Below are 13355 nucleotides of genomic sequence, written 5' to 3'. Positions count from 1 at the left end.
CATGTTAGGGGAGCATTCCAGGGATGGCTAGAAAGAAAGAGAGATGCAGAGAGGCACTTACGTGAATGAGGAATGCCTGCGGTTTTCCATAGATGGAACACAGACAAAAAGAAAAAAGAGATACACCCAAAAACAAAAATGTCAAAGAGATGAAGAGAGGCGATAGAGACCATGGAGCTGGAAATTCAAAACAACAGGTGCTGTATTCAATGGAGAGGGGTCAGACAAGGGGATTACTGCAACAAGGTGAGAAGTAATACGGGATTTGGCTTGTCATATGGGATTGGGTTCTCTTGGAACACGATGCTTACACCATTCTGTACAACCTGCACTGTTCAGTGCTGCTGGGCTTGATAGCCAGGGTGATCAGGAGTGTGGCTTCCTATGGGACTGTGCAAAACTCTGAGGGGCTCCAGAATGATCAGTGGCAGTGTGCTAGAGCATCATGGAGGAGACAGCGCTGAACCCATGACAGCGCCTGCAAAGCGTCGTTAGCTTGAGCAGAGTCAGGAGAGCAGGAGGTGCACGTGGACACATTCAGGCGCACCCTTGCGAAGGGGGTGAACACCACATCAAACACCATGCGGGAGTGTGGCAGGAATGCCCAAGGAGTCAACTTGGGCTACCCCAGGATCTTAAGTTCTTGGCTGGGATCAGATATAAAAGAGTGCGGGGCTCCATATAAAGCAAACATCAGCTCTTCCCTTCTGGCTCCAGTATGCTGCTTCATGCACATGGAATGTCATTATTTTCTCTCTTTCCCAGCTGGCAGAATTTGCACTCCATCCCCCCTCCAAAAATCAAACCCGATTTTGGCTCCAGGGCTTTTTGCTCATGAGTGAGGTGGGGAGGGGAGGCCCCAGGGCTGCAGAGACGCATCCCACTGACAGATGGAGATGATTCAGGGCAAGGCGGGTGAACATTTTAACAGAGCAAACAGCGGCGCAGTGAAATAACCTTCCCTCCCTCCTGCCGTTTCAAACTCATTCTCACGGCAGCTTCTCCGACACCCACCCAATTCCTCCCCCAGCCCCCAAGCAACGGAAACAGCCTGTCGCTTCAATTGGGAGACCCAGCCCTTCTCAATAGGCTGCTTGCTTGTATTATGAAAATGCCATCTGATTGCCTGCTGCCCAAGTCTCCTGGAGAGTAGAACATTTGTTGCAGTCATGGGGGTGTGGCCCAATATAAAACCCCACCCTTGGAAGAGGGAAAATATTCATGATGGAATCCGGCAAAAACATAAAAGCTCAATAGACTTGCAAAGGGTGCACCGAGACCTGCAAGAGAAAGAGGCACTGCCCATACACAGCAGGGATCCCCTGGGGAAAGCCAGGGAGAGAACCAAAGAGGCAAAGGGAGGGGGGAAGGGTTGATGTTTACTTACGAACTGGCTGGGTCTTGAACTGAGACACTGCACTGATCTCTCCCAGGCCCTTGCCGTTGATGGCTGACAGTCTGATGGCATAGGTCGTCTCTGGCTTCAGGCCCATGATGGTAATCATGCCCTCCATGTTTGCTGTTGCAGAAAAGAGAGGGCGGGGGGAGAAAGGGAAGAGTGGGGTTTGAATGGACAGTCAGTACAAGCCCATTTTCATACTCTGTAATGTCAGGTTCATACACGTCGCGTGGGCTGTGCCTGGCCCTGCATGAAAGCCCCAGGAACAAAGCCACCCTCTTTTGTGGATAGTTTAGTGCAAAGACTGCAGGGCTAGCATTGCCGCCTGGGTCTCTCCAAAGGAGATGGGATGAGGTGAGGCCCAGAGCAGGCACCAAGGGGAGCAACCGCTGCACTCGTCACTGGGGCTCTCCAAGGAGTGATCCTACAAACCCCAATGCGGGGCTGTGGCTGCAGAGTGCCCAGAGCCCAGTGCTGGAGAGTGGCTTCCAAGCCCAGGCTCCCCGAACGTTTCACAGAGACAGTCCATCAGCAGCCGAAGCAAGGCAAGCGACAGAGAGACTGGGAAAGCAGATGTGGCAGCACAATCCTTCACATGACATTTAACCACACTGTGGAATAAAGCCACTGCTCTCCCCCCAGACAGAACAAGGGGTCTGCACAACGTGGGGGCACGTGACATCTCTAGGGCATTGGCTTCCAAAGAGCCAGGCACACTGCAGGCTCCTAAGTGTTCCCATCTACCCCTTTAGCCCCTCTTGCATCCATGTGCAGAGCTCAAGGTATGACATCTGGGCTTGTAAACGGTGCAAGTCACAGAGAAAGAACCGGAATGTGCCCCTGCAGTGAGAACAGGAGCTTTGTTCCTGCATGCTGGGGAGCATACATATGCAGGGGAGGCTGCTTTCTCAAGGCAGCCACAGTGCATCTCTGCTCAGCAGAGAAGAAGAAACGTGATGTGCTGGATGGGCGAGCCAGCAAAGGGAGGATCCCGGCAATGGAAAAGCTCTGGGAAAAATTGCTGCTTTCCACCTGAATGGCTCTCTGCTCCATGTGCACTCAGGGTTTGTACTTCAAGTTGTTTGTGGGCCATTGCTTGCCATATGCAAGGCAGAATGTCTCACTCCCCTTACAAACCTCCCAAGATTCTGGTTGTAGGGTCTAAGCTGTGTTTTGTTGTACCATACAACTTAGTATTCAAACTAGTAGGGAAAAGCAATGCCTCAAGGGGAAACCAGACCCCACAGAGCACGCTGTCACATGCTGGATTCTTTAGAAGTCGGGGCCGAGAAAACAATTTGCCATTTGCCTACAGTATCATGAGACCCTCAGTTTACGCTTTGCAGGCTGGTACTCGACAGGCTCTTGCAGATTCAGCCAGCCTAGAGGTTTTACATATCATCTAACTCCTAAACCACCTCAAAGGTTGACAAGAATCATTTCGGATTCCTCGCCTTGCCCCAGGTACCACAGCCTCTGCATGACCCCGAGCCATCACCTTGGGGAGAGATTTCCCTTCTTCCTGACACAGCACAATTTCAAAGCAGAAACCCTGGAGGCGCGGGCGATTGATGAGAGCAGTACAGCTATCTGTCTGCTCGACTCCTATCGAACTGACTGGGAGCCAAGCCTCCGGCAAGAGACGAGGCTGCAACCCTCCCTCAGGAATCAAGCCGCCAGGCTCAGACACAGCTTAAGGAGAGAGGTGGGTGGGGGGACTGAGTGAGGTTTTTATTGTCTGAACTAAAGAAAATCTTTTTCCACTTCACAGAACGGAAGGAAGAAATGGAGAAACCAAACATGATTCTAGCTATGGCGATGCGATTCCTGTGGGGGGCAAGGACTCTACAGTGCTATGGTAATACAAATAATAATACATATGGGACGGGTGGTAGAACCCTCTGGAACAAGATTCTCCCTCCACGAGCCCCATCAGTGCCAAACCGCCTTGGTTTACTGGACTCCGGGGGCACTATACGGTGTATAGATTTGCACAGACAGTCGCCATGCTGTAGGATTTGATGGGAGTTAGACCTCTTGGGGGGAAGGGAATTTGGATTCTGCTGGCTGGTTGCTCTTTGCAGTTTATGGCAGCGCGGCGCAGAGTGTCTTGGGCAGGAGGTACAAACCAATATATAGAAATGAAACCATTATGCAGATTAATGGGGCAGCTTCATCTGGGTCCTGTGTGCAGAGCTGGTCACCCCCATCTTGAACAGGGTATTTAAGATTCTTTAAGTTTTCACTGAAAAATTCCCACGTTTTATAAAGGTATTTAGTTTTTACTGATTTTCACCTGAATTTTGGACCAACTATATGAAAATACTGATTATGTAAAGAAAATGCAGTACACTATGCTAGGAAGACGTGTTTGTTAATAAGTTAGTCTAAGTGTAAATGTCTGTTCAAGGAAGGCAATACAGAGGCAGATAAATATACACGTGCGTCCATATGTGTACGTATTGTTAATATACAGTTCATTAAATAAACCATAGCATTAAACTGCTTTTATGTTCAAGACTTTATTTTTCTCTATTAGTTGCTTTTATTCTGTTTTCCAGACCCCCAATATTAAATGTGATATTGACTCAGAAAAACGTAACGCTATTTTTTGCACTAATTTTCATCCATTTTTTAATTTTTTGTAGTAACACTTAAATTCCTGGGAAATTTTAAACAAAATAAATACTGAAAATGAAGGGCCTTGAGGATACTGCAGAACTAGAGAGGGTACAGAGAACGGTAATGAGAATGACTGGGGGCCTTGGAGGCTGAACGGACTGGGACTTTTTACCTTAGAAAGGAGACGAAGAAGAGGGGACTTGATAAAATTATATAAAATAATGACTGGTCTAGACGGGACAGACCAGGAACTTCTGTTCTCCCTGTTTCACAACACAAGAACAAGGAGATCTTCAATTAAATTAAAAGATAGCAAACTCAAAACTGAATAAAGGAAATATTTTTTCACAAGTGACTGGACTGTGGAATTCACTGCTACAGGATGTCATTGAGGCCGAGAACTGTGCAAGATTTGAAAAGGGATTATACATTTGTATGGAGAAAAAGAATATCCCGCTATAATAGTTAACACTAACAAAAAACGTTGGGAGGGATATTAAACTTCATGCTTTAGGTCTTAATCCGATTATTCGGTATTAGAGATTAGGACGAGACCTTCACAGGCATGCAGGTTACCCCACATCCGCCCACCACGGGGTTTCCCACACTTTCCTCGGAAACAACTGGCACTGGCCACTGTTAGGGAAGGGGCACTGGGTTAATTGGACCGTGGTGATTCCTATTTCCCAAATAATGTGTTTGAATGAACAATATTTTAGTGCTGACCCCGCCCATGGAATGTCCCCGACAGATGACCTGGAAGGTCCATTAAAAATGTTAAAGCTGCAGTTTATGCCGATGCTTAAAAGGGAGGCTTCTCCTTAACAACCCCCAGGTATATAGATTGTTTTATGTCTAATGAGTCTCTCTCTCTCTCTCTCTCAGCCCAGATTCATCCTTCCTATGAAGCACGGTGGTACCTTCCTCTTAAATGAGCTTATTGCAAACCAGCCTGATGACCCTTTGACCCAGGGAAAACTGGATCTGGAACTCAACTGGGTTTGGCTTTAAACGAAAAGATCAGGTGACCACAATACTATTTCTGTTGCTTAGATCACAGTTACTTTAGACTGCAAGCTCTCTGAGGCAGGGACTGTCTTTTCACGTGTGAACAGCAACTAGTACAATGGGGACTGATCCCTGATTGAGAAATCCAGGTGATACCGCACTACAAATAAATACATACGTAATAATAATAATAGGTCTAGAGTCTTTGTTGACACTATTGTTTTCTGATCCTGTAAGTAGTGGGGCTCTGTACAGCTGAATGGCAGGAACAGAGCACACCGCAGGGTAGCATGAAGGCTTACACTTCATACCAGTGGGAGTGATTTTAGAACACCACCAACACCTGACCAAGGGGTGGATTCCACTTCGGAAATCCCGAAGAGCCTAGAACGGATGCTGAAGTTAGAGGGGGGAATGGTCACACTCCAAAAACAAGAAGAGACTCTTGAGAGGCTAAGAGGAACAATGTTTTTTCGCACCCTACCTTCTTTGGCATCATACCACCTGGAATGCCAATCCTCCTCGCCCAGTGCTCTCCATTCCGCCTTGTACTTGAGGATGGGCACCCCACCGGTGGCCTCGGGCTCATCGAACTCCACCTGGGCAGTGCTGGAGTAAGGCTCCACTCTGTCAATGGAAGGAGAGGACGGAGTATCTGGGGGAGGAAGGGAAATAATAAGCAGTGATGTGGAGAGGGTAGGCAGCAAATGTCCATACAGCCTGTGCCCTTGGAGAGAAGGTGTCTGTGGCGATCCCAGAAACGTTTGCCTGCATTCTGCCTTGTGCTTAGGCCCACAGGTGGGACCCTATCCTCACCCAAGCTTGCTACAGGGACTCTTAGGAGGCAAATAGGTTCTCTGTGAATTGTGGAGTTTTCATTTCCTCCCTCCCATCAGGGACAAGAGACTCGCAGCATTTCCCTCCGGGTCACTTATTTACTCTGATGAATAAATGCAGCCTGCACATGGCTATGCATGCACCCTGGAGACCGTTCTGCTGCTTCGGGCCTTCCTCACAGAACGTTTGAATGCACAGCTGGATAATTCCTAACTGTTTCCATGGCAACCGGGTGAATTCATTATTGAGGGCACTCCGAGTTCAGGATAGTGGAGCCCCTCCCAGCGTGTTTGGTTACCCAGGCAGGTGGAGAAGCCTGTCTAGCTGACATGGGCTGCTTTGGGATTTCTGTGTGGCAGCAGGATGTTTTACGGAGGAGAGTTCACTAGCTCTAGCCCATACGCACTGTGCTGCTCTTAAAAGCCAAAGAGCAAGACTCTGTCACAGCACCAGTGGGTACTGTAGGGGACATAAAGGCCTACTCAGGCAAAAAGCAGCCACCTCCAAAAACGAGGCAGGAGACAAAATTCCTGGGATCCACACCGCCTTTAAACTTGCGAGCTACAACTGGCTGCTCTGATGCCCCTCAGGGGGGACACTTGGAGTCGGGAAAGGCTTTCCCTTCATCACACCAGTGCAATGACTGCCTGTGCATTCCGCCAGCCCTCTGCCTGTCAATGGATCATGGGGCTGTGTGGGACACTCACCCGCTTGCACAAGGATGAATTCAGAGGACTCCTGGCCGATGCGATTCACTGCGGTGCAGTTATAGTTCCCAAAGTCATTCTCGGAATCCGGCGTCACCTGGATGTTTAAGGATGGGGAGGGGGGTGTTTAAGGATGCGCCCAGATCTCAAAGCCCAACTTCCCCAACCCCCGCTGGGTTTTACTAAAAGGGGAGATATCAAGGTACCATGAAATATGGATGGTGAGCATCAGAGACAAGTGCAGGTTGCCCAGAGGCCTTGTGGTGATGGGTGAGAAGCTGAAGACAAGGCTCCACGGGCTGCTCAATTTACAGGAGTCTCTTTAGCCTCCTGCCCTGTTATCTCCTCCTCTCCTGCACCCTCTCTCCTTTACTCCAACAGCACGACACACACCTGTACCACAGTGAGGGGGGAGAGACTGTACATCTGTGGAGACACCTGATATCGTCCCGAGATATAGAGCAAGGGACTGTGTCTTCCTAGGGCTCTGTGAAGCACCCAACATAACGGGGCCTCAGTCCTGATTGAATCCTTTGGGAACTACCAGGATAGACTCAATAAATGAATAACAATCCCATGGCATTTGTAACTTGGGTGCTTCCTCCTGATTCCTTGCCCTGCCTACAACGACACGTCGCTCTCTCGTGTCCTCTCTTGTCCGACATTTAGACTGCAACCTGTTCAGGGCACCGAACGTGCCTCTTACTGGTTTGCAGCCAAGCACGCTTCTGACCACTAACTAGCCATTCTTCAGCCCTTGATTGGAATGGTCCTGTCTCCTGGCACACGGTGTGCCATCTCTGCTCCTGCCACAGGCCAGCCCAGAGCTTCTTGTCACTAGAGGCTGGAAATGCTTCTTCCCTGTTTATAGACGGGGCAGCAACAGACCACATGGAGTGACAGAGACCTCCCATCAGGGCTCTCGGTGCCATAAACAAACATTAATCTATAACCCACGAAGACTGCACATTCATATCCCCTCCCCGAGAGCCCCCTTTCCTCACCTCCAGGTAACTGGCTGATGGGGTGTTGTAGATCTTGATGTTACTGTAGTTGGAGCTTGGTAGCAGCTGTCCATCCCGGAACCAGGAGATGACAGCACTGGGATAAGCAAACACCTCGCATGTGATGTTCACTTGATTCCCCTCCCAGGTGTAGACTGCCACAGGGCCCTGCAGCTTGGGGGCATCTGGGAACAAAGACAGCATCTTTCGAGGCAACTGGAGTCATAAATGTCCCCCTGCACCAGCCCAGTCTCCCCGCCTAGAGTTAGGGTTCTGTACTACCACGCAGGAAATCCAGGTCTGATTCCCAGGCCTGGTGTCCTGACCTCCACTCCTCGGCAGGGGAAAGGACTTGGGGCTGGCAAGAGCTGGGAATGCTAAACTCCTGGGGGTGAGGCTGAGCAGACAGCGCATTATGTGTCCAAGGGACAGCGTGTGCCTCCTGCCACGCACCCATGGGCGCAGACAGCACCAGGGGATGCTCTACCAAAGGGGATGATACCGTGGGTGGAGGATGTTGAGCAGAGGGCTCCTCAAGTCCTGCAGGCCTCGGTTAAGCCAAAAACAGAGTTGGGGGAAGGTTTGAACAGCAGCTGCTGTACCAAGCCAACGCAAGAGGACTGAGGAGGGACTAGCTTCCCTAGCTCTACCTTCAGGAGGCACAAACCTGGCCCACAACGACCTTGGGCCACGTCACCAGATGGTGTAGACTGATGCAGCTCAGGACCTGCACTGGAGTGGTGCTGATTTACGCCAGCCGAGGACCCAGGGCCCTGCATTTGTGCACACAGAACTGTTTATTGACCCGGCTTTATTTGTCTTCCCAAAAGGCAATATGGCTGGTTCTTCACCCCAGAAACTGATTCTGGACTGCGCTGACTCCCAGGACCTTTGTTGAAACAGAACACGGCTCACTGCCATCTAACAGGCATCAGCCTTGGGACAGCATGTCCTGCGGCCACCTGAGCCACTCCTTAGGGTATCACTACTGCCCCCTTTGCAGACGAGAGCCCATTGCCCCTACTTACATTGTACTTCAAGGTACATGGCCTGGGAGTCTTGCCCGATGGTGTTGCTGGCCGTGCACACATATTCTCCAGCGTCCGTGTACTGAATGTCTTTGAGCGTCAGGGAGGACACTCGGGCGTGGCTGCGCACCACTATGCGTCCATCCAGGGTCTAGTAGGAAAGGAAGACAGAGTGAGAGACGGGGCACTGAGCCGCTTAGGGCACACAGAATACCAGGTTTTAATACAGTTCTATTCCCCATCAACTCTTCCTGCCCACCCCCTTAGCCCCCAATGCTCAGTAATTTAGAAGCAATCACCAGCAAGCAGTCTAGAACTGTATAGGAGTGAAATTGACAAAAGCAGCATTACTCCTTGCTGCCTAGGGCTGAACACAGCAAATTCCAAAGCCCCAAGGAAGAGGGAGAGGAGTTACCTTCCCATACTGGCACATGTCAAAAGATACCTGGCTAAGGAAGGTGGGGTCTCCGGTTGAGATGTGTCCAAGCTGGGCAAGCCATGCTTCTTGTGTTCAGAGTTACAATGCAAGGCTTGATAGATTCACTAGCTAAGGGATTTTCCACTTACTGCTCTCTTGTAGAAACCTGCTATGACTAGGTCAGTTTCCACCAGACCTGAACACTCAGATCGCAGGTTTGATTCTCCTCTCACTTGTATCTGTTTTATGCTGGAGTTACTCTACTGATTTCAGTGGAGTCATTCCCAATTCACATCAGTGTAAGTGAGTCCAGAACCAGGACCCTGAGTTTGAATCAGAGGCCACGGAGTGTGAAAATTCAATGCTCCTGTCTGACCATGGGGCTGACCAGCGCAAGACTTGGAAACAGGGTGGGAAAATATATGACCCTTCGAATACCCTTGCTTGAAGTTTTCGTAGGGTCTGTGAGTTTAAACACGTTCTGTAATAAGGTGATTGGCTACAAGCTGATTTAGGAATTGCTCCTATATGCAGTGTGTGAATGTATATATGTCAAGCAGTGTACAGATAGGGAGCATTACATCCAGGTTACAAGGTGTTCAAAGAGATTACAACCATCTGTCAGAATCACCTTGTTCCTTCACAACTGAAACGTTGCAACTCCCAACATCCCTGAATCGTAGGAATGAATCATTCAAGACAGGCCCTCCCAAACCATATAACCATAGAATTTTGTCACCTTTCCCTGCTCCTTTTGCCTTACCCACTACTCCAATTTAAGCCCTTTGAAACACAGACAACATCTACTTGTTTGTGAAGTGCCTAACACGCTATTGGGCGCTACCAACCGGTAAACTGCACGCCCTTGTGACTGTGTGCGCAACTGCGTGTTGTGATTACAACAGTAAGTGCGCCAAACTTCCAGCTAAACAGACTTACAATCGCAAACCCCACAGAAACGCTGAGCCTTAACAGAGAGCTCTATTCAGATCTTGGCTGCACAGCTCTTCTGGGTCTAAGATATCTTTTTGTTTAGTGGTTGAAGCCTGGGAAAAGCTTGAGGTTCAAAGAGATAATTATAAGTAAAGATGATGGTTCAGCTCTTAACAAGGTGTGCTAAAAAGACCTGCCCTGCTGTTCCATCTCTATCTGAATCTATTAACTCAGCACATTTTTGTCCTTTAAGCCTTTCCTATCTAGAAGCAGAGAATTGATATCCATTGATAAAATATGGAAGCAAGTCTGCATTTCTCTCTCCTGTCCCCCCTCCCCCTGCTCCAAGTAGGTTTGCTGCAAGCTTGACGAAACCAGGCCAAGGCCACATGCTAACAAGTTTGCCCTCTCTCCCTGGCACAGTCTCTAGGACACGGAGACATTGAACTCTATTTCATGCATGCATGGGACAGTGCGCCAGTCTGGATCACTATATTTGGCAGCTTTACAGGAGCTGTGAAAGGTTTCCTAATGAGGCATTAGTCTATCGCACTATGTTTCTCATGTGAAACCATATTTTTTGTCTTTGTTCATAAAAGTCAGACCAACGGTACATCTAACCCAGTATCTTGTCGTCCAGATGCGTCAGAGGGAATGAACAGAACAGGATAATTATCAAGTGATGTGTCCCCTGTCGTCCAGTCCCTGTTCCTGGCAGTTGGAGGTTTAGGGACACCCGAAGCACGGGGCTGCATCCCTCACCATCCTGGCTAATAGCCATTGATGCACTTATCCAATTCTTTTATGAACCCTGTTATACTTTTGGCCTTCACAACATCCCCTGGCAACGAGTTCCACAGGCTGACTGCGCATTGTGTGAAGAAGTACTTCCTTATGTTTGTTTTAAACCTGCTGCCTATTAATTTCATTGGGTGACACCAGGTTCTTGTATTATGTGAAGAGGTAACTTTCCCACTTTCGTCACACCAATCATGATTTTATAGACCTCAATCATATACCCTTAGTCATCTCTTTTTCTAAACTGAACAGTCCCAGCCTTTTTAATCTCTCCTCACATGGAAGTTGTTCCCTATCCCTAATCATTTTTGTTGCCCTTCTCTGTACTTTTCCCAATTCACAGGGTATTAGATCCTATCAAAAGAGCAGGCCTGGTTTTCAATCCTCCAGAGCTAAAGGGACATTTACTCCTTTGTGGGTGAGAAGAGTCTGTTTGAGTCCTCTCCAAAGAGAGCACACAGATACAACCTCCCCCCCCTCCCACACACACACACACACTTGCTTCTCACACACATTGGCATCATCAGCAAAGTGGCAAGCACCACTAGGCGGAGGCACCCTGAAATATTGGACACAGTTGGAACATCAAAAGGAAGGAGATGAGGGAGCCAACCTAGCTCGGTGCTTTCATTATCCCAGTCGGAGTGCACTTAACTGGGAATTAGCATTGCCTTGCGCAGATCTCAGCAAGGCACCATTAATTTGGGACCTGATTATGTTGGAGTGGAATGTTTCCGATAAGTCTTGTTCACAACTCAAGCTGTAATAAGACTGTCTGTTTTGCCTGTAACTGAGATTTTAACATCTGTCTGTGATGATAATACTCTTTTTGGTTCATATCCGCTGCTAACTTCTGATGCTCTCCCTTTCTCCAGTACACTCTGGGCTGGAATGGTGAGGGAGGATTTACAGGGTTATGCAGAATGAGAGTATGGCTGATTGGGGTTCAGAAGCACAAGTAGCTAACAGCTATTTCCCCTCCAAAGTAGCTTACGCAAGGCAAGAGTTTAATAAATAAAACATCCTTCATAGAACCCCACTCAACTCTTTTAGCAGGAAGGGAGGGAAACGATTTCAGACTGAGTAAGCTTAGTAGCATTACTTTTGCAATTAAAAAGGCATGAGATACACAGTGCAATGTATTAAAGAATATACAATTATAACATGAATTAACTTAGAAGAAACTAAAGAAAGGAAACTATTAAAATTCCAAATCCTCCAGTAGAAACCAGCATGAATATTCAACATCTCCATTTTCCATGTTCATGGCTCTCCAACATACTATTTCAGAACAGAACTAGGCAAGTTCCCATCATCCTCACCTGAAATAGATGCGATGGGCTTGGGTAACAGCCGAACCTTGTCTAAACCACATCGCCCTCTCTACTTCCCACTGGGTAGTAGAGATACTCAATCAGGCTACCAAAATACTGCTGTTAAGAATACGAAATGCAGTCACCAAACTCTAACCACCAATGATTAGCCACTGCTATTTGCTTGGGAATTAGGTTCCCAAGCACATTCGGAAGCAAGAAGTCTCGCTACAAATCATGAATATGTAAAAACAGAATATTTTAAATACGTAATTTCATGTGAAAAATATCAACCGATTTGCACCAAATTGTGTTATTTAAATGCATTTAACTCCCCCCTCCCATTTCCTTCCCAAAGAGATAAATAAGAAGGTCAATTTAGTAACCGGGAGCATTTCGTGGAGAAACACAGCCTGGAGACATGTAATTGCATTGCTTTTGAGATGGAATGTGATGCAATTGTTCTTTAAGAGAAGACTGACTCTAATGAGAGCAATGAGCAAACAGGTGACTTGGGCTGGAGTGGAGGCAGTCAGGCTCTTAGAGGGAAGCTACTTTCCCAAGCCACATGGAAGGAAAGTCTCCTAATTCCAGCTCAGTGCCGTCTCTAGGATGGCAATTTGGCTAAATGGGCTTTTGTCTATTTGCTTTCACATCCACTGAAAATGACAGTCTTGTCTTTTAAATGGCAAGCAAGATTTTCACGCATGACTTCTGCCAACTCCTGACACAGCTTGTTTGCTCATCCAAAGATGCGTCGCTATAAGCCAAGCAATTTCTACCACTATCAGCTGATCTTTTTTCTTTTTTTAATATGGTTAAATTATTAATACTGGCTTGGTTACTGTACTAACGGTGTGTTAATCTGTAATACTTTTTAAAAAAAAAAACCTAAAGGGATTGGCTATTGGTCTGGTAATCTTATACCTCTTGCTTCTCGGGCCGAGTCCACGAAGCCTGGAAAAAACAGATATAAAACACAAAAACACACACAAAAAAAGCAATAGAAGTTTATCAAGTGTTGCGTTTAGGTAACATACTGTATGCATCACACTGCATTCTGTGCACATGCAAGCTCCAATTTAGATCACTTCTGGGAGGGGCGGGGGGAAGATGAGGTGGGAAATAGCACTGATATTTCCATCTCCCAATATAGCTTCAATTTGGATTTGCATTCAGCATTTTAATTTTTTAAAAACTGATTTTAAGATGAATTATTAATCAAAGTCTAATGATATTTGAAGACTTTGTGCTTCTGCTGTTGCACATTAAGCAACTGTATATTTTG

At 47.5% G+C, this 13355-nt stretch overlaps 1 protein-coding gene across 16 annotated transcripts in view; it reads right to left on the bottom strand.

Annotated features, from left to right (window-relative positions):
• NCAM1 (neural cell adhesion molecule 1) overlaps positions 1–13355 on the bottom strand; it is a 245299-nt gene that overhangs the window by 55940 nt on the left and 176004 nt on the right. For 11 of the 16 annotated variants that reach the window (XM_065570601.1, XM_065570602.1, XM_065570600.1 and 8 more), the window contains exons 9-14: positions 12995–13024; positions 8606–8756; positions 7578–7762; positions 6574–6670; positions 5514–5684; positions 1388–1519 (exon numbers count right to left, since the gene is read on the bottom strand). In XM_065570601.1, the coding sequence (XP_065426673.1) occupies positions 1388–1519; positions 5514–5684; positions 6574–6670; positions 7578–7762; positions 8606–8756; positions 12995–13024 (766 nt within the window). The remainder of the gene's footprint in view (positions 1–1387; positions 1520–5513; positions 5685–6573; positions 6671–7577; positions 7763–8605; positions 8757–12994; positions 13025–13355) is intronic. The other 5 variants (XM_005291361.5, XM_024109043.3, XM_024109039.3 and 2 more) reach the window with 1 other exon arrangement.

Source organism: Chrysemys picta, chromosome 16, assembly GCF_011386835.1.
Source record: "Chrysemys picta bellii isolate R12L10 chromosome 16, ASM1138683v2, whole genome shotgun sequence".
In the NCBI taxonomy this organism is placed as follows: Eukaryota; Metazoa; Chordata; order Testudines; family Emydidae; genus Chrysemys; species Chrysemys picta.
The sequence above is the reverse complement of the archived record's forward strand: the minus strand, read 5'-3'. Positions and strand labels throughout refer to the sequence as shown.